General features: G+C 38.0%; 1 protein-coding gene across 5 annotated transcripts in view; it reads left to right on the plus strand.

Moving 5' to 3' along the window:
* Positions 1–19,822, plus strand: part of TRIM2 (tripartite motif containing 2) — a 52,055-nt gene extending 32,233 nt beyond the window's left edge. For 4 of the 5 annotated variants that reach the window (XM_047091695.1, XM_047091697.1, XM_047091698.1 and 1 more), the window contains 6 exons: positions 3,185–3,288; positions 3,525–3,692; positions 9,681–9,849; positions 10,906–10,976; positions 15,252–15,392; positions 19,670–19,822. In XM_047091695.1, coding sequence (XP_046947651.1) covers positions 3,185–3,288; positions 3,525–3,692; positions 9,681–9,849; positions 10,906–10,976; positions 15,252–15,392; positions 19,670–19,822 — 806 coding nt within the window. Of the gene's footprint in view, positions 1–3,184; positions 3,289–3,524; positions 3,693–9,680; positions 9,862–10,905; positions 10,977–15,251; positions 15,393–19,669 lie in introns of all 5 variants that reach the window. The other variant, XM_047091696.1, reaches the window with a different exon arrangement.
* The last annotated feature ends 5,194 nt before the right edge of the window (positions 19,823–25,016 follow it).

The following is a 25,016-nucleotide window of genomic DNA, read 5'->3' on the forward strand; positions in this document are numbered from 1 at the left end:
TTTTTGCCTGCTTTCTCCTCGAGGATTTTGATGGCTTCCTGTCTTACGTTGAGGTCTTTCATCCATTTTGAGTTTATTTTTGTGTATGGTGTAAGAAAGTGGTCCAGGTTCATTCTTCTGCATGTCACTGTCCAGTTTTCCCGGCACCATTTGCTGAGGAGACTGTCTTTATTCCATTGGATATTCTTTCCTGCTTTGTCAAAGATTAGTTGGCCATATGTGTGTGGGTCCATTTCTGGGTTCTCTATTATGTTCCATTGATCTGAGTTTCTGTTTTTTGTGCCAGTACCGTACTGTCTTGATGATTACAGCTTTGTAATACGGCTTGAAGTCTGGGATTGTGATGCCTCCTGCTTTGGTTTTCTTTTTCAAGATTGCTTTGGCTATTCAGGGTCTTTTCTGGTTCCATACAGATTTTAGGATTATTTGTTCTACCTCTGTGAAGAATGCTGGTGTTACTTTGATAGGTATTGCATTGAATATGTAGATTGCTTTGGGTAATATTGACATTTTAACAATATTTGTTCTTCCTATCCAGGAGCATGGAATATTTTTCCATTTTTTTGTGTCTTCTTCAATTTCTTTCATAAGCTTTCTATTGTTTTCAGCGTATAGATTTTTCACCTCTTTGGTTAGATTTATTCCTAGGTATTTTATGGTTTTTGGTGCTACTGTAAATGGGATCAGTTCCTTGATTTCTCTTTCTGTTCCTTCATTGTTGGTGTGTATAAGAATGCAACCGATTTCTGTGCATTGGTTTTATATCCTGCAATTTGCTGAATTCATTGATCAGTTCTAGCACTTTTTTGGTGGAATATTTTGGGTTTTCCATATAAAGTATCACGTCATCTGCGAGAAGTGAAAGTTTGACCTCCTTCTGGCCGATTTGGATGCCTTTTATTTCTTCGTGTTGTCTGATTGCAGAGGCTAAGACTTCCAATACTATGTTGAATAACAGTGATGAGAGTGGACATCCCTGTCTTGCGCCTGACCTTAGGGGGAAAGCTCTCAGTTTTTCCCCATTGAGGATGATAGTAGCATTGGGTCTTTTCATATATGGCTTTTATGATCATGAGGTATGATCCTTCTATTCCTACTTTCTTGAGGGTTTTTATCAAGAAAGGATGCTGTATTTTGTCAAATGCTTTCTCTGCATCTATTGAGAGGATCATATGGTTCTTGTCCTTTCTTTTATTGATGTGATGAATCATGTTGATTGTTTTGCGGATATTGAATCAGCCCCACATCCCAGGTGTAAATCCCACTTGGTCATGGTGAATGATTTTTTTAATGTATTGTTGGATCCAGTTGGCTAATATTTTGTTGAAGATTTTTATATCCATGTTCATCAGGGAAATTGGTCTATAGTTCTCCTTTTTAGTGGGGTCTTTGTCTAGTTTTGGAATCAGGGTAATGCTGGCGAGTCTAACTATTTCTAAGCAGTGCTTACGCATGTGTTTGACGTTAGCCACTATCAGTGTGCCATTGTCTAAGTGTGCCTAAGGCACGGCATTGATGTCTAAAACCAAAATATCAAATTCCTCTTGTGAATCTGATTTAAAAAATGAAATGATATGATGAAATGAAATGATAGAAGTGCCAAAAAACTGAAGGCATAGCTTCCTCTCTCTCCATGAAAACTTAAATGTCCTTCCTGGTCATTTCTGAGCACAATTCAGTCCATTTCCATTCATTAATATTTACATGGTCCTGTTGAAATAAGTTGTAAACATTTGTTTTGAAACAAAAACAGAAATCTGTTAATCCATAGACACCTTGGGTTTTTTTTCTCCTGCTTCACCTCTCATTAAAAAGTCTGGTATAGGGGCGCCTGGGTGGCGCAGTCGGTTAAGCGTCCGACTTCAGCCAGGTCACGATCTCGCGGTCCCGGAGTTCGAGCCCCGCGTCGGGCTCTGGGCTGATGGCTCAGAGCCTGGAGCCTGTTTCCAATTCTGTGTCTCCCTCTCTCTCTGCCCCTCCCCCGTTCATGCTCTGTCTCTCTCTGTCCCAAAAAATAAATAAACGTTGAAAAAAAAAAAAATTAAAAAAATAAAAAATAAAAAAAAGTCTGGTATAGATGAAAATATTATTGGATTGATTAACTTTCCTTTGCTTTTTGTATTTATTTAATCCAGAAAGTGCTCTGTCAGGATATCTTGTATGTTTTCAGGAAGAATATACTACATATGAGGTACCGAGTCTTTGAAAATACTGCATGAGTAAATCAGTACATGGAAATCAGCCTGGGACACCCAGGTGGCTCATCGGTTAAGCACCTTGATTTTAGCTCAGGTCATGATGTCATGGTTTGTGAGTTAGAGCCCTGCATTGGGCTTGCTCTGACAGCGCAGAGCCTGCTTGGGATTCTGTCTCTGCCCTTCCCCTGTGCTTTCTCTCTCAAAAACAAATAAACTTAAAAAAAGAAATCAGCCTGATAGTTTTATAACATCTGAGACTTCATGGTTTGTTAAATGTACTGAAAGCTTCTTCTTAGAAGTTTCTTCAAGTTGGGATTCTTCTAAGAACTGCTGAGTGAGAGGGTGGGATTTTGGCAAAACTCTAAAATAAGGCCCTCTCTTGTTGCATATCCTTGATTGTAGTATTAGTTTTTATTATTGTTTCTTTGTGAAATCTAATATATTTTAATATGGTTATTAATGCAATATTAAAGTAATATGCAGTTATGACTTAAGATTGCTTATTTGCCTAAAAAAGTGATTTTGCAAAGACTTTATTGGTCTGGAAGAGAAGTTAAGGACCATATGGATTAGGTAATGGTGGGGGAGGTTTTTGTTTTTAAAGTATAATTAAAAAAAAAATACATTCTCAGTTTACCTATGGAAGCCTGACTAATTCTCTTGAAGAAACTGAGAGATCTAATTTTCTCTTGCTGGGGTGCCTGGGTCATTCAGTCATTTAAGCATTGAACTCTTGATTTCAGTTCAGGTCATGATCTCCCTGTTCGGTTTACGGGGTCAAGCTCTGAGTTGCGCTTTGTACTGACAGCGTGGAGCCTGCTTGGGATTCTCTTTCTCTCCTTCTCCCCTGCCCCTCCCCCACTCATGCACACATGCTCGCTCTCTCTCTCTCTCTCTCTCTCACTAAAAATAAATAAACATTAAAAAACATTAAAATTAACAATTCTCTTTTGCTTAATTTCTGTGCTTTTATACTTTGTTTCTAGGTACCAAAGGGAGAAATAAAGGAGAATTTACAAATCTTCAAGGGGTAGCTGCGTCTACAAGTGGAAAGATATTAATTGCAGACAGCAACAACCAATGTGTACAGGTATGGCCCCTGATTATGTACCTTTGTTTACACAATAAAACATAATTGCATACTTTCCTATGTAAGAGTTTAAGATCCACAGTACGAGGAAAGAAAGGGAAACTTTTAGTAGACTTTTCTTCAGCTAGAGTTTGCATGGTCTGACCTCTAGTACATATGACAAATGTTCTTGACTCCTTTTTCCTCACTAATTCCTGTGCTAGTGCACATTCCGAGGGATGTCATTTGTTTTGCAGATATTTTCCAATGATGGCCAGTTCAAAAGTCGGTTTGGCATACGAGGACGCTCTCCCGGGCAGCTGCAGCGGCCCACAGGAGTAGCCGTGCATCCCAGTGGGGACATAATCATTGCAGACTATGATAATAAGTGGGTTAGCATTTTCTCTTCTGATGGCAAGTTTAAGGTAAGATTAAACTAGCAGTTGGCTTCTAAGCAGTAGAGAGAAGGGATAGGAAATACAAGATGAAGTTCAACAAGTTTTCATACACAAAAGACACGCTGACTTTGTTGCATCTAAGTTTTATGGAGCGTAACAATGATGTTATCATAAATTTTATACATCTGAAACAGTGGCTTCATTTTGTAAAGCAACTAGGTTCAGTGGCTTTTTTTACATATCATCGGATTTACCTAAATTCAATGAGGAACAACTGAGAGAAAAAGGTACTGAAGAGGCAATTGAAATTTCCTAAATTAACCTACAGATGGTCAGATATGAAGTGCCTTCTACTTTCTCAGGCCTTTGATAGATGATACGGGAGAAATGGAATTATAAAACATGGTTTCTACCTTTGAGAAAACCTACAAGCCCCTTGAGGAAAAAAAAAAAGACACCAGAAAGGATATAAAACAATTTGTGTCAGCCTCGAATCAGTCATGCATTGTTAGGTACAATCTGAGAACCTAGTGTTAAAGTGTATAATACAGGAATCTGAAGGACAAGAAAATGGCAGCTGCACAGAGGAAAGGTGAGTCGAGCTGCACTGGGGGGGGGGGAGGGATGGGGGGGCATCATTTGACAGTTTTGCTGGTGTTCCTAGCATCATCTGTTTCTGCATCAAGAAAGAGTAGAGAGCCCTCTAGTGACAGCAGAAATCTCTTCTGAAGTGTTATCAAAGAGTATTATTATGCAGCCCATTTTCTGCATTTGTTCACAAAATTAGGAGGTACTTTGTCAAAGGTGTTTTTTGAAGGCCATATGCACTGTGCCTTCTGCATTGCCCTGTCCAGCCTCCTGGAGGCTTCTCTTTCAGGTGACAATGTGAACTTTTATTCAGACCAGACCAACCCTTCAGAATGCCAGCTCTGCAGCTTTTAACTAATGATACAACTTTCCTTGAGTTTCGATAGTCTCGTATGTCCCATTTGGATTAAAAAAAAATCTATTTTGTAGGATTTGGGTAAGGATTAAATGAGATTTATTTCTGGATTTTATACGTGGCTCATATGAAATAGGCATCTAAAAAATGTTCTTTTCCATTGCTTCCAGTAACCCTGTCCAAAAAATGAAGTCTATTTGATCAGCTGTGATTTGGACTTCATGACCTCATGCCAGCACCTGGTCATCACTTCCTTGTCTAAATGTTCAGAAATGATGCTCTTCATAATCTATTTTGGAATCCTGAAGATTATGCAAAGTTCACTCATTTGTGTCTTATTGGAGGAATTTATATTTTTCTTTTTAAAGTTATTGGATCCCTACAGTCACCTCATCGTTTTTATTAAAACACATTATTTTCATAATTATTAACCCTCAGATTGGAGCTTTTGTTTTGTGTGGGGCAGGATCTTTTCAATCTAGGAGAATAAAAAGCCACAGTTTTTAATTCTACCATAGTATACACAATTGTTCGATTGTCTTTGACGTTTTTTTGTTCCCCTAGAAATTTGATGACTCTGTATGATAGCCACATACACAGAAAGGCCTCTTGCCTTTGTGTATCTCTAACTCCCTCATCTTCTTTTGTATTTTCATAATTGTGTTTGTAGTAAGACATACCCAAATATAACAACTTTAACATGAATAGAAGGAAGGCTGTTCCGTGACCTTTTGAAAATATCCATCTAGTTTGGAGACAACCCATTTCTTCTTGTTACATACTCTAGCAAAATCATGACTTGTCTCTCTAAATGCATAAATGAATGCTAAAATAAGTATTGAAGCAAGAGTTTTAAATCTAATATACTGAAACGTTTTATATCTAACATAGTGAAATAGGTTGAAACAGGAGTTTTACATCTAAGAGAGAAGGGCTTCCTGAATTATGCATTTTTTATTCAATGGTTCAATATTTTATATGTAATAGACACTCTTCCTGGAAGATTGGATTCTCATAGTTGGAATACTATTGGTAGTAATTGGAATAAACAAGGACACTCATGCCCTCTAGAGGATTGGGGGAATGGATATGGTATAGTTTCACCTTACCCTTTTTTTTTTTTTTCAATAGGCATTGATCAGGGGATAAAGGGATAGCAAGTGAAAATGGTTTAGTAGTGTAATGGGAGCTCATCCAAATGACCATACACATGACCATTTACTCAGAGATACTTATTTTCTTTTTCAGTGGGATTCAGTAAAATTAAACAGGTGCTCAGAAAGACCAATCTTTGACACAAAAGTGGATTCTTTGTATTTGTTTCTAAGAGTTCTAGAGATACAATAGCTTATCCCATTTTCTTTCTTTCACTCACCAAATTCTTAGCCCTAATTTTCATTCTTCTCTGCGTCTGATTTTTTCCTTTCCATCTTTTCTGCTGATTTATATCTTCCAGCCCATCTAGGAACCTTTTGTGACCCCAGAACAGATACAGAGGCCTCTGGCCACCATGTTCTAAAATCATCCCTTCCTCAACTTATCGACCTTCTTGTTGAGTTAAATACTTTATTTAACTGTTCCAAAGCTGGGGTCTAAAATATCTCTGTTTACTATCCTATTTAAGACAGGGGACACATTGTCAGGCCAAATTCAGTAACTCTTATTTCACATGGTAGAATCTTGTGCAGCTAAACTGGGAGTGATAAAGGGAAAGGAAAAGGAAAAGAGGTTTTGACTCAACATTTAAGGTTTTTGTTTTAAGATCTAGCTCTTACTACATGGCCATAATCCTTTATTTTCTGTTTTTATTCTACATAATTATCATCTGCTTGGTATTATATGGCTGAGTCATTCTAAGTAACAACTAGTGTTAATAATGTCAGCTAGTAATAATATTCTTGCTGTAAATATCAGAGCGTTCTCTTCCTTTTGATCTCTACTGACATATCTTCCATTACAACATGAAAGAAAGTATACAGTTTCGTTAATAAAAGCCATTATGGTATAGCCTCTGATCTCTGAGCTAGATTGCAAAATGAGAATCAAATTTATTACAACAAATTCCCTTGCAAGAATATCATTGTTTCCTTCCTAAGTGAATGTGTCTCTTTGTATCAAAGAGATCAAATGTGAATCTCATTTATAAGCTTACAAGAATAAAAGATCACACAGGGTCTGAACCCCCACTATGAACAGTCCCTATTGCCTCTCTCCATACTCTCTGCACATACCTGCATGTCTGTTAGGAAGGAAGATAATTCTGAGGGTCAGGTATGAAACCAACTGAAGAATGGAGAGAAGGAGAATGGATGCCATATGCTGTGCTTGGCACTCTATCCTTCAGAATCTACATGACCCAGGAGGTAAATATAGTAGCTGCCATTTATTTTACAGACAAGAAAACTGAGGTTCAAACTTGGAAAGGGAAGAGTGAATTTTGCTCTGAAATTTGGATCCTGGGTTTGAATGAACTGTGGTATCTAGGAGGAAAAGGAACAAGGAGGGGCACCTGGGTGTCTCCATTGGTTAAGCATCCGATTCTTGATTTTGACTCAGGTCACGATCTCACAGTTCATGGGTTCAAGTCCTGCGTTGGGTTCTGCACTGACAGCCTGGAACCTGCTTGGGTTCCCTCCCCCCACTCGCCTGTGTGTGCTCTCTCTCCAAAGAAATAAATAAAATAAGGAACTAGGAAATCGGGAGGTGTTAATTTGGGTTTCCTTTTTTTTCAATGGTGGAAATGAAGAGGTAAATTTGGTTTAATACTGGTTGAGTTTAAGATGATAACTTGTAAAATAGGCCGGGACTAAAGATATGGATTTGAGACTTTTATGTACAAAGGTGAAAGTTGATGCCATAACAAAATGAGATCTTAGAAGAAGTATATAGAATTGCTCTATCCAATTTGATAGCCACTAGGACAGGGATACTGAGGTCTTGAAATGGGATGAGTCTAAATTGAGATGTGCTATGCATGTGAAAAACACACTGGATTTCAAAGGCTTAGTAAAAAAAAATGTAAAATACTTCATCAGTAATTTTAATATTGATTATATGTTGAAATGATAACTTTTAGATGTGTTAGGTCAGATATAATATATGATTTAAATAATTTTCCTTTTTTCTTTTTGTTTTTTTTTTGATGTTGTAATTAAGAAAAATCTTAATTACATACATGGCTCATGTTATATTTCTATCAGGCAGCACTGATATATAGAGAGAAAATAAGGGGACTAAAACAGAACCTAGGGTAATGAAATTATTTTGGAATTAAAATTTTTAATTTAAAAAGTAATACATGCAAATAGGTATTTGATGCTAAGGGCACCTGGGTGGCTTAGTTGGTTAAGCATCTGACTTCAGCTCAGGTAATAATCTCGCAGTTCGTGAGTTCAAGCCCCGCATTGGTCTCTCACTGACAGTGCAGAGCCTGCTTGGGATTCTCTCCACCCCCCACCCCCAACACTTGCGCGCGCACACACACACACACACACACACACACACACTCTCTCTCTCTCTCTCTCTCTCTCTCTCTCTCTCTCGCAACGAACAAACCTTTAAAAAAGTATTTAAAATAACCCTACAGATGAGTATAAAATGAAAAGTAAGAGTTTCTCCTACCACCACTAATATCAATGGTTTCTTACTGGTCTCTTCCAGGAATATGTATGTATACATATATAAACACATTTCATTCAGGTGGGCTCAGACTATACTCACTGTTCAGTACCTTGCTTTGTTTAATAATATATCTGAGAAAACATTTATAAAGACATATAGAGATCTACTTGACTCTCTAAGCCTCTGTGGTTTGTGCATCCCCCTCACCAGGCACTCTTTCTGGCTGCTTCCTCACATTGGGTGCTCCTTCTCCTTCCTTGTTTGTAGTGACCTGTTGCATTAAGTTTTTGTTCTCTATGGCTTCTAGGATAGCCTATTTGAATTCTGTCAGATTTACCAAACAATACCAGGCACATTAAACAGGACCCAGTGAACGTGTTTGTCTCTGCAGTATGACTGAGACATCCTCCAGGAGAGGGGCTGGTCTTACTTGTCTGTGTCTACTCAGTGCCTGGAGTCATTAGCCACACAGTGGGTGCTCTATCACCCACCAAATGTTTGCAGAATTAGTAAATAAATGGGTGAATGAGTAAAGTACTTTATAATGGAGCTATAAATGGAAGGATATAAGATAAGCATCTCCTAGCAAACAGGCATTTATATAATCTACTCGGAAAAATGAGTAAGACTTCAAATGCATATGGTATGTGCTTGATAGAAATCTAATGCTTTTCTCCCATTTTAAAATACTGAAAACTGGAACCATTCAATCATCAGGGTTACCGGAAATAATGCTAGACTTTTAAAATTAATGTATTCGGCTAATACTTGTTGACTACCTGGTTAGGCACCAAGAAGTATGCTGGGTCTGGGTACACAGTAGTAGACAAAGCAGACATAACTCCTGCCTCCATGGAACTTAACACTGGTAAAGTTCAATGGCAGATTCTTGGCAGTTTTGATATTATATCTACAATAACGATGATGATGGCTTCCCTTTAATGACTACTTAATATGTGCTATACTCTACACTAAGCACTTTATCTACATTGTTTTACTTAGTACCTATCCCAAAAATGCCTTTGGAAGTTACTAAAGTTTTGTTTTGTTTTGTTTTTTTACATTTATATATATATAAGGAATCTGAAGCTTAAGGAAATCAAATCCATTTGTGATATACCAGATGTGTCTAAAACAAGCGACAGGCATAGAACAGCCTTCCTACTCCTGACCCAGTGATCTTTTGCCACACCGCACTGCATCTTTACAAGGGAACTGTGACCCCAGTTAAGGGGATTCTAGAACATTCTTGGTGGTGATCCTCTTAAAAAGTAAGGATTTCACATAAATCTTAGTAGCAGATAATGGATGTGACAAAAACAGGACATCATTGTGACATGAGTAGCTGTGCACCCCCATTTGAAGGTTCAAGTAAGTGTTTACTAAAACAGGTGTCTGTCTTCATGTTCTGTAGTGTTTTAAACTTCATTTTCTGTACTTGTTTCTAACAGACAAAAATCGGATCAGGAAAGTTGATGGGGCCCAAAGGAGTCTCTGTGGACCGCAACGGGCACATCATTGTGGTGGACAACAAGGCGTGCTGCGTGTTTATTTTCCAGCCAAATGGGAAAATAGTCACCAGGTTTGGTAGCCGAGGAAATGGGGACAGGCAGTTTGCAGGTACACTCGATGGTAATATGTAAACCCCCTTTTTTACGCTTCTTCTGCTCACATTTGCATGATGTTGGAGCATGTGGAAGATGCCTTAATCCCCAGTGTGTTTTCTGGCTTTAGGAAAGATACTGGGGATAAAATCTAAGCAAAAGCATGATGAGATGCTTTTCAATTACTCCGCCAGCAGTAAGTTGAACTGCGGTCCGTGTGTGGTTTTTATTGACAGCAGTTTACAGCTCAGAAGTCAAATCTTTGAATATTAAGTAAAACAAAAAATTTAAAATAAAAATGTTTGAGGAACAGTGGAGTAACTCCAATTTCTACCTAGCTGTAGCTTTGTATAAGAGCGAGCTTCAGAATGAGAATTTTTTCCACCTTTCTAGATGATGGTAAGAGAGCAGGACTTTAGAAAATTTGCTGAGTACAGGAAGGGCAGTTCTGTTACGTCTCTTTCTGGTGTACCACTTTGCAAGCACAGGCTGACTTAGTTTTTAACATCTGCAAGAAGAGGCTGAAAACGGTATATTAAATTTTCTTTTTAAAAGGATGCTTTCGGCATTTGACAATAATTTGCATAATCATTTTTGTGCTTTGTCTCCAGTTCTGCCAGGTTCTGAATGTCACCCCAAATTACAAAATATGGGTTTCTGCTCTACTTTTTAAAAAAATATTACATATGGGCGTCTTTTTTCCCAGTACTAAGACTCCCCACATCCTCCCTAAAGGGACTAACATGTACTCAGAGAAGCTGGCAGATGTGACTTTCAGATGGTGCTGCAGAGAATGAATTCTGATGCTTTATTGCTCGTTCCGCTTCGTTAAGGCTGCTGGCACTCTTAGCTTGATGTAAAAGAAGCCAGAGTAGACAGTCCCGAGTGTAGAATGATAGAGGACCTAGGCCATCTAGAGCCAGAGTTCTAGCCGAATGATCTTTCAAGAACCGAGTCTAGAATTCTTTGTTCTTTCTTAAATAACTAATATGTTGAATTTTGTAACTGCTACGTGGTTGTAATCATTTTTATTGTTAACAGTAGTCACATATGTTTTTCATCTTTATTGCAGGTCCCCATTTTGCAGCTGTAAATAGCAATAATGAGATTATTGTTACAGATTTCCATAATCATTCTGTCAAGGTACTATAAACACACCATTTATTGTTCACTTTTAACTGCTGTTATTGAGAAATCAGACTGAGAGAAAATAATGTAATACTCCCATATATGCACAGGAACTAAAGGAATGAACCTGAAAGAGTACATTTTGCTTCTCCCTAAAGATGCAGGTTTTAGTTTGGACCCACAGAGTTGGGAGAGTCAGAAAATCAAACAAAATGTGGTGGCGACAAGTTTTTTAATTTGAAATAGCTATAAATGGAGATGACTTAAAAATTAAATTTGAAAAAGCAGCTGCTTGAACTTAGAGAGGCAGAACTTTCCAAAACTTAATATTTTGCCTCTATTCAATACATTAAAACAAGATCACTTTTTCAATTATCTGCATCATAAGGCCTTTCAAACAAAATTAGATATCCGAACTCCGCTAATATCTAAAATCTGTGCAGATTTTGTGAGGGAAATAGCCCTAGTATACATTCCTATAGATGTCTCATACTTTAGAGAATGCTTTCGCACACTTGGTGTTCCCCAGAATACAGTGCCCCTTCCCCTCCACCGAGCAGTGTAGTACATCTTTCTTACTAGGTGTAAGGGGAAGAAAGATTTGAGATTTATTATGAGCAAATCAGGACATCCAGAAATGAAAACAAATTTGTGACTTACTGAAACGAGAAAATGTTTAATTACATTCTAGACCGCGGTTCCTAAGGTGGGGTGCATGTTCCACTGAAGGCACGCCAGGTGGCCATTGGCAGTGCACTGGCAGACATTTTCTTTTTTTTTTTTTTTTTTTTAACGTTTTATTTATTTTTGAGACAGGGAGAGACAGAGCATGAACAGGGGAGGGTCAGAGAAAGAGGGAGACACAGAATCTGAAACAGGCTCCAGGCGCTGAGCTGTCAGCACAGAGCCCGACGCGGGGCTCGAACTCACGGACAGTGAGATCATGACCTGAGCCGAAGTCGGCCGCTTAACCGACTGAGCCACCCAGGCGCCCCCAGACATTTTCATTTTAAGAGTCATGTGTTTATTTTTAGGGTTACCCTCTGTTTACATCAAGTGGTACTGGTTTGCACTTATAGAAGTGATACAAAGTTTTCCTTGTAAGTAAATTCGTTAAAATTTTTTAAGGTGAGGCCTTTTTAAAGGAAGGGTAAGAAGGAAACAGCATAAGTGGCGTATGCCAGTGACTAAAGTTTGCCCTTAGAGACAACCATCGGGCAACCAAAGTTGTCAGTGTTGGTGACTGGAATAGCTATGTAGGGATAGGATTTCAACACCCAAAGGCACTCTCTCTCCTGAGCCCATCACCACTTCATTTCCCCCAGGTTGTCCCAAAAGATACATTTAACCCAAGTAAATGGAATGGTTTTGAGCTTTTTTTGGTGGATGCAAAGTGTAGGGCACAGTGGGCCTGCCCCTGGTGGGGCAGGAAGAGGGGAAAGGATGCCCACCATTGCTTGCTTCTCAGGCTGCTTCCTGCCACGTTGTGTCTCTGGAGTTGCTGCCATAGTGGGGGAGCTCATTCCCCACTCCCCTACCTCCCTCAGTGTCTGTAAGCTGCAAATCCTCTCTCTCTACAGGAGGTGTCTTGGTAAACGGAAGAGGACATTGGGAAGAGTAGTGCTGGGGAGGAGGGAAACAGCAAAGAGGCAGAAGGGACTGGGCTCTGGACTGCCCCCCCCCCCTCCGCCGGGGGTGCTGTAACAGTCCTGTGTGATGAGCTTAACGATAACATAGGCTGTCCTCAGACTTCCTATCCTTCACTCACTTAATAGGGGAATCATTTAACTACAGGGCATTTAACCAGAAGATAACTCATATGGATCAGCAAAGGCCAGCAAACGCCTGGTATAGATGCTGCCCACCCCCACCGAAAGACAGTCCTATTAATCAAGTTGCTCTTTTCTACTAAGCGCAACTGTGGCCTCAGAGCCTTTCCGTCCCAATGCTCCAGGCAGCCTCTATGAATCAACTGACATTGGTATGTGGGAGGACTCCTAGTTACCAGCCCTGGCTGACAATGTAGAAGGAAATGAGACATATGTAAGTAATCAAAATGCAAGGCAGATAGCGATAAATTATTATTTTAATATAGGTACATATAAAGTTCTATAAGTATCCAGAAGAAAACAAAGAGCAGATTTCTGTAACTAAGACCATCAGGGAAGACTTCCAAGTGGAGGTGGTATTTGAGGTGAGCAGAATTTTGAAATCAGGAAAGGATTATCATCCAAGTGATAAAAACTTGCTATAAAAACTTGGATGAAAAGCAAAGCTGTAAAAACTATTTCAGCTCATGCATCCGCCTCTTAATATGTTTTCATCTGAATAATTTATAAGCAATTAAATGACATTTTAGGTGGGAAAAATAGAAGCTACAAGAAATTTGTAATTATTAAGATTCTGAAAGCTCTTCAAGTTTTCAGTACAGCAGAGGTAGATTATTTTACTAATTTGAACTCAGTTTCCCTCTTATTTAAGAAAACCAGTGTTTTTTCTCTTCTGTTTGGCAACTGTTGCCATATAGCTTTTATGGAATAGTTGGGCTTTTGTTTCCCCAGTGGTTCTGGATTCAATTCATTTCTCTGTTGGTAAATGTAAAAACTGTGCCTATAGGTCGGGGCTAACAAATGGTCTGGTTCTTTAGCCATTTTCAGTGTGTATTTTGTTTTCATTGCAAAACAACTAAATTTGGCATTCTGCATCATTACAAAATGGGGCAGAAGCATTTGTGTTTTTTGTAGTAGGCCAAGGAAAACACACCTCTTCAGAGAAATAAATACAAACAAACAAAAAGATTATTGGTAGGACTTATTAAGGGGAAAGATCAGAGAGTAATAAATTGTGTCCTCACCAGCATACAAACAGTTTCATTGGCCTTTAAAACAAGAACGTTCTGTGTGAAAGGAGATAAAAGGAGTCAGGAAAGATTTTTAAAACATAATCTTAGCCGAAGCTAGTTCTTGTCTCATCCTTTCCAAAGAACCAAAGAGGTAGCTTGCTTAGCTGGCAAGTTATGTAATTAATTCAAGAAGCAGTCATGATTCTTTATCTTAAAGGGAGTTTAGCCTTTAGAGATGGTTTGTCTCCCTTTGCTTCTCCAATGTACATAACTAAAAGAAAGAGAGTCATTTTAATCTTTCATGATCACAGAGATGGCAGTAGGAGAATCTGTAAAAGGCCCTGAGATCATTCTCAAATTAGGTCTGCACTCGGGTATGGTGAACTCCCTCTGTTCCACGTTTCAGGAACCCTTACTCTCATGGCTTTGCATGTGATACGTTTTGATTTATTAATGGGTCCTTCAACATATGTTGGCTGCATCATAATGGAAGCTTAAAATAATATCCTGGAGATATTTCACAGCCATTAAATACCATCTGAATCATCAAGATAAAATTATGCTTACTGTAGTCTTACAAATAACCACATAATAACAATTTATTTCTCTCCAAATCAATAATCTGTATTTGATACATGTACTTTAACACTCCATTAATAAGAATATTTAACCACAACAAGCTATTGCTTGTCTAGATCATATATTAGAGAATTTGCTGAAGAATTCTGTGTACCTCCCCAACTTCCCTCAGCCCGCTCCCCTCAGTATGCTCCATCCATCAAAGCCTTAGGGTCATATAACCTATCTATTTTAACTAAATATATATTCTGAAAAAAATATATTAAAAAGCCCTTTCCTTATTCCTCACCTGTGCCATAACACACACACACCCACCCACACACACACTTTTCCCTTATATTCCCTTGTAAGTGCGAAGTCCAACTTGCTCTTTCTCACGTTGACTTTGTAAAATGGTAATAAATTCTGAGCACCCAGCCTAACAAAAAGCTCCACGGTCCTGATCCAACTTTGATCATCCCTCCTGTTAGAAATAGTAATATTTCTGTTCTTGAAATTTAGCTATTTATTCAAAGGCAGGAATAATAATACCGTTGAAAATTATAGCTCCACTTTCTTATCCTGCCTTATATTCCTATATATTTTATAATTTATAACAAAAGTATTTTTCATATAAGTATTCAATAACCAGATAGGAGCTAGAAATAAGAACTGATTTCACAAATGATAAATCAAGCTTATATAGTAAATTGGGGAACCATAAGTAATATAGGGGTCTACTTTGTAGATTTTTTTTGTTTTTTTTTTTTTTTTAGAATGTCTTAACTCATAATAAAAAATCTGCTGAGATACATATTTTTTTAAAACCCGTAATGTTGGCTCAACTATTTTTGGTTTAAAATAAAATCATTTAAAAATATCTCATACAGGTGTTTAATCAGGAGGGAGAATTCATGTTGAAGTTTGGCTCAAATGGAGAAGGAAATGGGCAGTTTAATGCTCCAACAGGTGTAGCAGTGGATTCAAATGGAAACATCATTGTAGCAGATTGGGGAAACAGCAGGATCCAGGTAAACTCATGTAATGCTAATGTATTTGTTTAAAGTGATGGGTGTTTGTTGAAAGTGAAGAATTGGCTGTCTCCCAACTGGGATGTTTTCCATTGTTCATTGGTTAGGTTTTCATAGACCATTTCAGGACAAGTGCTAAACTAAGGTGGAGGAGAGGTAGAGTAGAAGGTGGAGGAGAAAAACATCAACAGGTTACCAGAGTGAAAACCTCTGAATTGGGAATTTTTAACACAAAAGTGTTTGTGCATAGAACTCAAGAGGTCCATCCATTGAACAAAAATATATTACTATTTTTACTAGCTTCCAACTAAAAACTCATTTTCTTTAATTATGAATATAGGCAACAATCACCGTAGTTTTAGGAACACCTATAACTTTGTCACCAAGAGGAATCATGGTTGCAGAGGTCTTGAATTGTCATATATGCTCATCACTCTTTCAGAACCAGTCAGTGTTACATGACAATTTAGATGAGATGGATCCATCACCATTTCTTGTTATTTAATGTGTTGGTTTAAAAAGCACACATATTGGGGCGCCTGGGTGGCTCAGTCGGTTGAGCGTCCGACTTCAGCTCAGGTCACGATCTTGCAGCTCGTGAGTTCGAGCCCCACGTCAGGCTCTGTGCTGACAGCTCAGAACCTGGAGCCTGTTTCAGATTCTGTGTCTCCCTCTCTGTCTGTCCCGACCCACTCGCATTCTGTCTCTGTCTCTCTCAAAAATAAGTAAACATTAAGAAAATTAAAAAAAAATAAAAATAAAAAGCACACATATTACTATATCGCAGTTTTGTACAATTTTGATAACTATGTTTTAATAATGATTGTTTTCCTTTATAATCCCATGTATTTTGTTTTATGCATTTAAAAACATTATTCTGCTGAATAACCTGAGTCAAAGAGGAAGTCCCAAGGAAAAATTTAAAATATACTGGCCTGAATGAAAGTACAAATATAGCGTATCAAAGTTTGTGGTGTGCAGCTAAGAGGGTCCTTAGAGGAAGATTTTTCCCCCAGCTTTATTGTGATATAATTGGCATATATATTGTATAAGTTTAAGGTGTGTAATATGATTTGATACACTTATATATTGCAAAATGATTACCACCATAGCTTTAGCCAATACCTCTGTCACCGTCACATTACTACCATTTCTTTTTTGTGGTGAGAACATTTAGATCTCCTCTCTTAGCAAAACTTTCAAGTATATAAAATTGTTTTATTAACTATAATCACCATACAATGCATTAGATCCCCAGAACTTATTCATCTTCTAACTGGAAGTTTATACCCTTTGACCAACTTCTCCCCATTTCCCCCACTCTCCAGCCCTGGCAACCACCATTCTACATGAGAGGGAACTTACTGGCACTAAGTGCTTACATTAGAAAGTCAGAGATCACGAATCCCAGCTCCTACCTCAAAAAAGCCAGAAGTAGAGGAGCAGAACAGCCTGAAAGCAAACAGGCGGGAGGAAATAGTGCAGATAGGATCAGAAATCAGTGTAGTGCAAGGCAAACAATAGAGAAGAGCAGTGAAACAGAAAGGTGGTTCCTTGGAATGATCAATAAGATGACAGACCTCTAACGAGACCGCTAAAGGAAAAGACACAAAGTGCTAATATCATCACAGACTCCGCAGGCATACGGAAGTTCTGTGAACTCTACATGCGCATTTTTGACAATTTAGATGAGATGGACCAATTTCTCAAAAAGTACAAATTCCACAACTCACTCAATATAAAATAAATAACCTGAATACCCCAACAACTGTTGAGGAAATGTAGTTAATAATTTTAAAACTCCCCAAAAATAAATCTCTAGACTCGAATGGTGTTACGGGAGTATTCTGCCAAACTAGGTGAAAGGTACACAGAATTTCTCTGTACTATCCTTGGAACTTCCTATGAATCTATAATTATTTCAAAATTAAAAGTGAACAAAAACATTTTAAATGTAATAATGAATTTAAATATATTTTCATGGTTTGGGATTAATGGTGTCATGATGGCATTTGCCATTTTAATTGGCTATAAAAAATAATAAAAGTGGTTACATTCTGGAAAAAAAGAATTAAAACATTATTTTGAGGTCTGTAGTTGTTTCCAGACAAAAAAAGTAGATTTTTCTCTCAATTAAGAACAAAGGTTTTGAATCCCCAGACTAAGAGACTATTCTTTTCTCAATTTCTCTGTATAGACACCCAGAAGAATCTAAACATACATGTGCAGACAGGCTTATTCATCCTTGCCAATATGGCCCTGTGCCGAATTTCTGAGACCTCAGAATGCACGGGTTAAATCAGGTAGCATCCAGGTGTCTTTGTGAAGACAGTAGTATTTAGCCGTTTGAATGTGATACTGGTATTACTTCCCAGAAAAAGGACTGAGACTATAAATGCTTTTATTTCTCCATTATATTTATCTTGCTTAATTATGCTAATGTACATCTACATTTGAAAGAGCTATTCTATTGTGTTGGAAAGCTAGAAGCCAGACTGGGAACCAAGTTCACAAAGCAGTTCTATAGACTACAGGTGCTTAGCTGTTTGTATTGTGGCCCTCCTAGCACCTGCCTAGTCACACTGCCTTGTGAAACACCTATGGGCCAAACAGAATGGTCAAAAGAAACCAGCCTGGGCCTTGTGAAAGAAAAATGTTCCTTGTATTTCCTCATGGCAGAAGCTTCTAGCCCAAAAGAAGACTACTTCATATCCAGATGTACATGTTGTGGGGCACCTGGCTGGCTGAGTTGGTAGGGTGTGTGACTCTTGATCTCAGGGTTGTGAGTTTGAGCCCCACACTGGGTGTAGAGATTACTTAAAAACAAAATATTCTAAAAAACCCACAAATGTACATGTTGAGTTATTGACTTCTTTTTTTTTTTAATTTTTTTTAATGTTTATTTATTTTTGAGATAGAGAGAGACAGAGCGTGAGCAGGGGAGGGGCAGAGAGAGAGGGAGACACAGACTCTGAAACAGGCTCCAGGCTCTGAGCTGTCAGCACAGAGCTCAACGCGGGGCTTGAACTCACGAACTGTGAGATCATGACCTGAGCCGAAGTCGGACGCTTAACCCACAGAGCCACCCAGGCGCCCCAAGTTATTGACTTCTTATAACTCCTTCTTTTCTGAAAAGGAAGTGCCTGGGTGACTCAGTCGGTTAAGCATCTGACTGGGGCTTAGGTCATGATCTCAGGGTTCATGGGTTCAAGCCCTACATCAGGCTCTGTGCTGACAGCTCGGAGCCTGGGGCCTGCTTTGGATTCTGTGTCTCCGTCTCTCTCTGCCCCTTCCCACTTGCGCGTGCTCTCTTTCTCTCAAAAATAAGTAAACATTTTTAAAAAAATGAAAAGGGGGCGCCTGGGTGGCTCAGTCGGTTGAGCGTCTGACTTCAGCTCAGGTCATGATCTCGAGGTCTGTGAGTTTGAGCCCCGTGTCAGGCTTTGTGCTGACAGCTCAGAGCCTGGACCCTGCTTCAGATTCTATGTCTCCCTCTCTCTCTGCCCCTCCCCTACTCATGCTCTGTCTCTGTCTCTCTCTCTCTCTCTCTCTCTGTCAAAAATAAATAAACGTTAAAAATGTTTTCTAATAAATAAAAGAGGTTAGAGTGGGAGAGAGAGCCAAAGCATAAGAGACTCTTAAAAACTGAGAACAAACTGAGGTTTGATGGCGGGTGGGAGGGAGGGGAGGGTAGGTGATGGGCATTGAAGAGGGCATCTTTTGGGATGAGCACTGGGTGTTGTATGGAAACTAATTTGACAATAAATTTCATATAATAAAAAAATTTTTTTTCTAATAAATTAATTTTTAAAAAATGAAAAGGAAAAAAGATCTTTATTTTCTCATTGTATATTATGACTCAGAACCATTCCTTTGTGGTCTAGTGGCTGATTTTTCTGTCTTGTGATTGGGGATAAAAGAGGGATGTGAGGCTGGAAGTGTGGAAAATGAAGGCTGAGAGTAGGAGACAAGGGTCCTTCATTTTCAGGCACCACTGAAGACTATTCCCCTCAAACTGACCACTGTTAAGAATGTAAATGAGGTCTGGTGGCCAATGGCATGCTCCTTGTCAGTGACTCTGAGGGATAGAGAGTGAAAGGAGGAAAAGCAAGGTAAGTGGAGTGAAGGATCGGATATATGATCATTACCTAAACGAACCTGTTGGGTTACACGCATGCTTTTGTATTGACAATATGAGCATTAAGGGTTTTCTAACTCCTGTTTCATCATACTACTCTAACTTTTCCTGTAACACTCTGACTTTATATTTTTTACAGGTTTTTGATGGAAGTGGATCATTTTTGTCCTACATTAACACATCTGCCGACCCACTGTATGGCCCCCAGGGCCTGGCCCTGACTTCAGATGGTCACGTTGTGGTTGCAGACTCTGGAAACCACTGTTTCAAGGTCTACCGGTACTTACAGTAGTGGTGGGCAGATGGACCCCCCTCTCCCAAAGGTCTTGCACTATAAACTGGAAGGGATTTCTCAACGCGGGACCAGATTACACTAGACTTTTCATGCTAGAAGGAATCATTGGCGAACTTTCCAAGGTGATTTCTGAATGTAACAATTTCCTTAAAAACTGCATATCTGATTTCTGTAATTCGCCTTTAGGGTTTGAAAGAAGGAAATCCCTTCTACTGAATCTTTGGAAAACGCAGCGTTTCACACCTGTGAACTATGGCTTCTAGGACAGGGATTTATGTAGTTGAACTGATTTTGCAAATCAAGCAAGCACTAAAAAAAACCTAGAATATTTAAAGGTGTTTGTTAATCCCGTGAATGGTAGCTTTTGTGCAGAGCCTCCAAAAACAAAACAAAACAAAACAAAACAAAACAAAACAAAACAAAAACAGAATCTGTTGTACTTTATTTAACTTCAATTACAAGACCCGGGGGATCTTCTAACCTCACTTTTACAGTCGGTCTTAACTCATGTGACATTTTTTGGGTTATCAATAACTACATGTAAATTAGGAGAAAATAAAACTGTCTTGCAAAAACCCTCCCAGGTGTGATTAGGCAGGCCTCTTGAGTTTAGCACTTAAAAACCACTGCACATATCCCATCCTTTCTGGGTTAGATCAAAGATCCTTTTTGTGTGTTCTCACCTTTTCTCTCCTGCTCCCCTTGTATCAAAAAACAGAGTCCATTTTCAGGGAAACCTGAAATTCCGAATGCTTTAAAAAGCATATTACAATAGCAATGCTACCTTTTGGTAAACAAACAGCCCCCCTCAACTCCAGATTAGTGCACTGGCATGTGGTCAAGAAAAAGTCAGTCACATTTTATGTGCCATGTTCTCACGTGTCTCTCCTCTTCCACTTCACGAAAGCGAAAGCTTTACCTCCTGCAAAATGTCAGCACATGTAGTAGGACGCCAGTGTCCTAGGACAGAGAGCCATAAGTAGCCCTTTGGAGGACGGATGGTGTCAGCCAAAGGCATGTGATTGATTAATGGTTTCCCCTTAGAAAGCAAGTGTTACCAAAGTCGTGTTATCTCGAAAGCATTACAGGTTAAGGGCATGTTACGGTTATTTATCATTGTCTAATGAATAGTAGAGGCATTAAAGGACTATGTATACATGATTAGGGTAAGGTAGAATGTATCATATATATATATATATATATATATAGCTGAACCTTTGGTGTATTGAAATAGGCAGCACTCTGAAAGACAGAAGCATCGTCCAGCACATCCCTTTACTGAGCAGTTTAAAGCCGTCCCTAGTAGAGCAAGCCCTAAAACAGGTATAATTTTCACCATTTTCCAGGAATGATGGTATTGGATGACTTTTAGTCAGAAAATGGCCTTCTGTGCTTTCAAAAGCAAAAACAAAACGAAAACAGGTTGAAAGAAAAGGAAACGTTGAACTTTAGTTACTCTTAATTTAAACTAAGTATAAATGGGTTTTGAGAAATGTGAAGAAAAATTTAGTCAATTGTTAATCTGTCTTTGATACTGTAAGGTAAGACGTGGTCTGTTTCCACTGTTTAATTTTCTACTCAGTTCTACCAAATAGGATGTCATGTTTGGCATCTTTGATATGACTTTGGGATCTTTTTCACTGAAAGCACCTTAGAACTGTACTATAAGAAAACATTTCCCATATGTATAATTATATGTGATGTTTATTGCTTAATTTATAACCCAGTCATTCTCTTAAAATAGGACTTTTTTAAATTTAGAAGGGAAATCTAGCTACTTCCAATTGTCTGTCAAATTTATTATGCCTAAATCAACCTCTCAAAAAAAAATGTTTTCAGGAAGATTTACATTTAGGTTTAGAATTTCTTTTTCTTTTTTCTTTTTTTTTTTTTTAGTTAGGTAGAGTTTTCAAAATATTTGAGACTGTGATAAAGTTATAAAATTCAATAGCATTTTTGGATGTTAAATAAAATACTGTTTCCTAACATCAGCGAACTAAGTCTTTGAATTCAAACACTTGTATTTAATGAGTGCTTACTAGGTGCCAGGCACTATTTTAGGCACTGGGGATACAGCAATAGACAAAAGAGACAAAAATCCCTGCCTGCTTGGAGCTTACACTCTAGGGAGGGAATTTCATTTTGCCCTTTACTAACATTCTGCATAAAAGATAAGCTAGACCTTTGATAGGTCCTAGACCGTTTAAAAGAAAACCTTTTAAATTTGTTAAAATAACTTCTGTTTGTTTTCACAAGTAAAAGTGGCTTCCTGTTTAGATTCTGTCACAGGCTGTTGGTCTTAAGACTAGTTGACTTAAAAGTGTTTTTTGCACAACATTGAAATTATACTTGTGAATTTAGAAATTAACTAGCCGTCCTACCATATTGGGCTGGGTATCTCAATAATATATTGAATATGAGGCTATTTTTTTTTTAATCTGTCAATATTGGCACAAATTGGAATGGAAGAATAGATAGTTTGATTCAGACTTGTTCCACTCTCTGTTACTAAAACACATGTTGTGGGCACTCTAAGAAACACTGTATTTTCCCCTCCAAAATATATAATCATGTATGGTAAAGTATAGATAACATTTCACATTTGGATACATATTAGCATTTACTGTATTTCTTCATGAGCATATTTGAGGAGGGAAAGTGCTGCTGATAAGATAGAGTAGACAAGATTTACATGAAATTTTGTCACATTCTCTGGAAAATGGTTTCTGGTAAACTGAGAAGGATATTAAAATAAGTGATTTTTTTTTTTTCCTGAGCTATCATTATTGTTTGATTTCTCTTTGTCAAGTGTACAGAACCTGTCATACGTTCATGATAAGTAGCACTGAGAAATTACCCATTCAAATGTCCCCTGGGCACTTACGGCAGCATATTGCCAGTTTGAATGTAAAGGTCAGTGACAATGCATTCCCTCCAAAACAGACCTCCCCTGCTGGGCTTGGGGGACGTGGTGACCTGGCCATCCAGAAACACGTGAATAAAAAGCCTTTATGACTGTTCACCATTTTTTAAAATGGTACTTAGTATCTTGATCAAACTTTAGTCTCCAGTAACTAAACAAATCCCCAAGTTTCCTTATTTTAATTTACTCTTTGACTAGATTTGAGAGAAATAAATACTACAGGTCCATGCAACTAGAACACAGTTGCTTCTACTACTAAATATACAGGGTATGTCCTCACATGAAGTTGACTGGAATAGCAGTATACTAGCAAGTGTCTATGGATCCTTAACATGGAAGGATTCACATAAATGCTTTGCTAATACCTACTGAGTTAATTGGAGGAAATAGCAAATAAATATTAGGCAATGTGCAGATTACTTCAAAAGGGAAAAACCTTTTTGTACATTTGGACTCTATAGTATCCTCCCTATTCACCAGCTTCTGGAAAGGGAGGAGTATTTTTAGTTTACTAATTTAACAACAAGACATTTCCAGGTAGGAGAACATTGAAGCTGTTTGCTTGAGAACATCATCTAATTTTGCTTAAAATCAAAAGTCGTAATACTGTTGCATTCTGTAAATGTTGCAGGGTTTTAAACTTTACAATTATTTTAATATTTTTGATAACTAGGAATGTAGTATTGCCATAAAGGAAACTAAGTGCCCATTAAAGATTTGTTTGGTATAAATAAATGATTTTTTTGTTTTGTTTTAAATGACAGTAAGCTACAAATCATGATGTTAATCTTAAACTTTCTGAAGATGAACTGTGTGGCAGTGATTGTATGGTCTGTTTGTGGAGAATGTATGAAAGCTATTAATATTCTAAAATAGATTAATAAATTGGCTATGTTGTCCCAATGAATGTACAGCACGTCCATTAACTTTCAAAAGCAACACAGCCTTAAACTCAATGCTTTTGCTTTATGACATGGGAATGTTCTGTCATCAACAGAGTGTATTCTTGTAATAGAATTCTTTATATCATTTTCAATTCTATAGCCTTTCAATCCTATGTATGAGTATAAAGGATTTCTGCTTCCTTTGTTTCTTTTTAAATTTTGTACATTCCATCTTTTTAGGTCTGTTTCATACGTTTTGTGTATAGAACACTAAGTCTTGCGCGCTCTGACATTGATACTGATATATTCTCATTTGTTCTTTTATGAATCGAAATGCTGACTGCCTATTTAAAGAAAAGAATGAACGCTGTGCATCAAAGTGTTTGTATGTCCGTAGCTACATATGTACCACAGTATTTTGGATGCTTTAGTCTACAATAAAACTTTAAATTAATTCTGTCTTGAAACATAGGAGAAACAAGATTCATGTGTATACCTTTACCATGCACAAAATCTCAAATCATTATAATAAAGCTTGTTTTCTCCATTTCCAGGGTGAATGTTTATGTATTGTTTGCTTTTTTAGTAAAGGGAAATGAAGGAATGTTCTACAATACGGGGAAGATACCAGTACCTCAAACAAACTGTTTATAAAAGTGAGAAAAGCATAGTGAAATTTTTGTTGTTTATGATGCTAATAATCAGGTGAGCATTTAGGACGTATCTTAAGCAGGAATTTGGAAAATCATGACATGTATGTCTAGCAAATATATTTAGAAGTCCAAATAGACCCAAAGCAATATGCTTATAATCCTTAAAGAATCACAGGACAGACCTTCTGGCATCAGGGTGGTCGCATTTCTCGGGGGTGAAGAACTAGAAAGGGACCTCGCTGCAAATACTGTCTTTAGGTTCCAAAATTTAATTAAAATAAAATTCATTACAATAAAAGGTTTTTTTAGAGGTTAGGGGTTTATTTATTCATTTATTTTTAAAATATTTTATTTATTTTTGAGATAGAGATAACACGAGCAGGGGATAGGCAGAGAGAGAGAGGGGGACAGAGGATCCAAAGTGGGCTCCATGCTGAGAGCAGACAGCCTGATGTGGGGCTCAAACTCACCAACTTCGAGATATAACCTGAGCTGAAGTTGGACACTTAACTGACTGAACCACCTAGGCTCCCCTACAATACAGTTTTTTATATTCCATCAAGCTAATGGCCAAGCATTTCGAGCAGTACTCACAGCATCCAAAGATTATGTCCAGACAGGCCTCTGGAGGCTTGGTTGTAAAGGAACCTGATGATAAATGTACAAATAATAGGGTATCACTATGTCATATCCTTCCAAAGAAGATAGTTTCAACTGGCTTTCTTTTTTTT

The sequence above is a fragment of the Lynx rufus genome, unplaced genomic scaffold (genome assembly GCF_022079265.1).
Source record: "Lynx rufus isolate CCGP_SWC_20201006 ecotype Redwood Valley unplaced genomic scaffold, mLynRuf1.p SCAF_3, whole genome shotgun sequence".
NCBI classification, from domain to species: domain Eukaryota; kingdom Metazoa; phylum Chordata; class Mammalia; order Carnivora; family Felidae; genus Lynx; species Lynx rufus.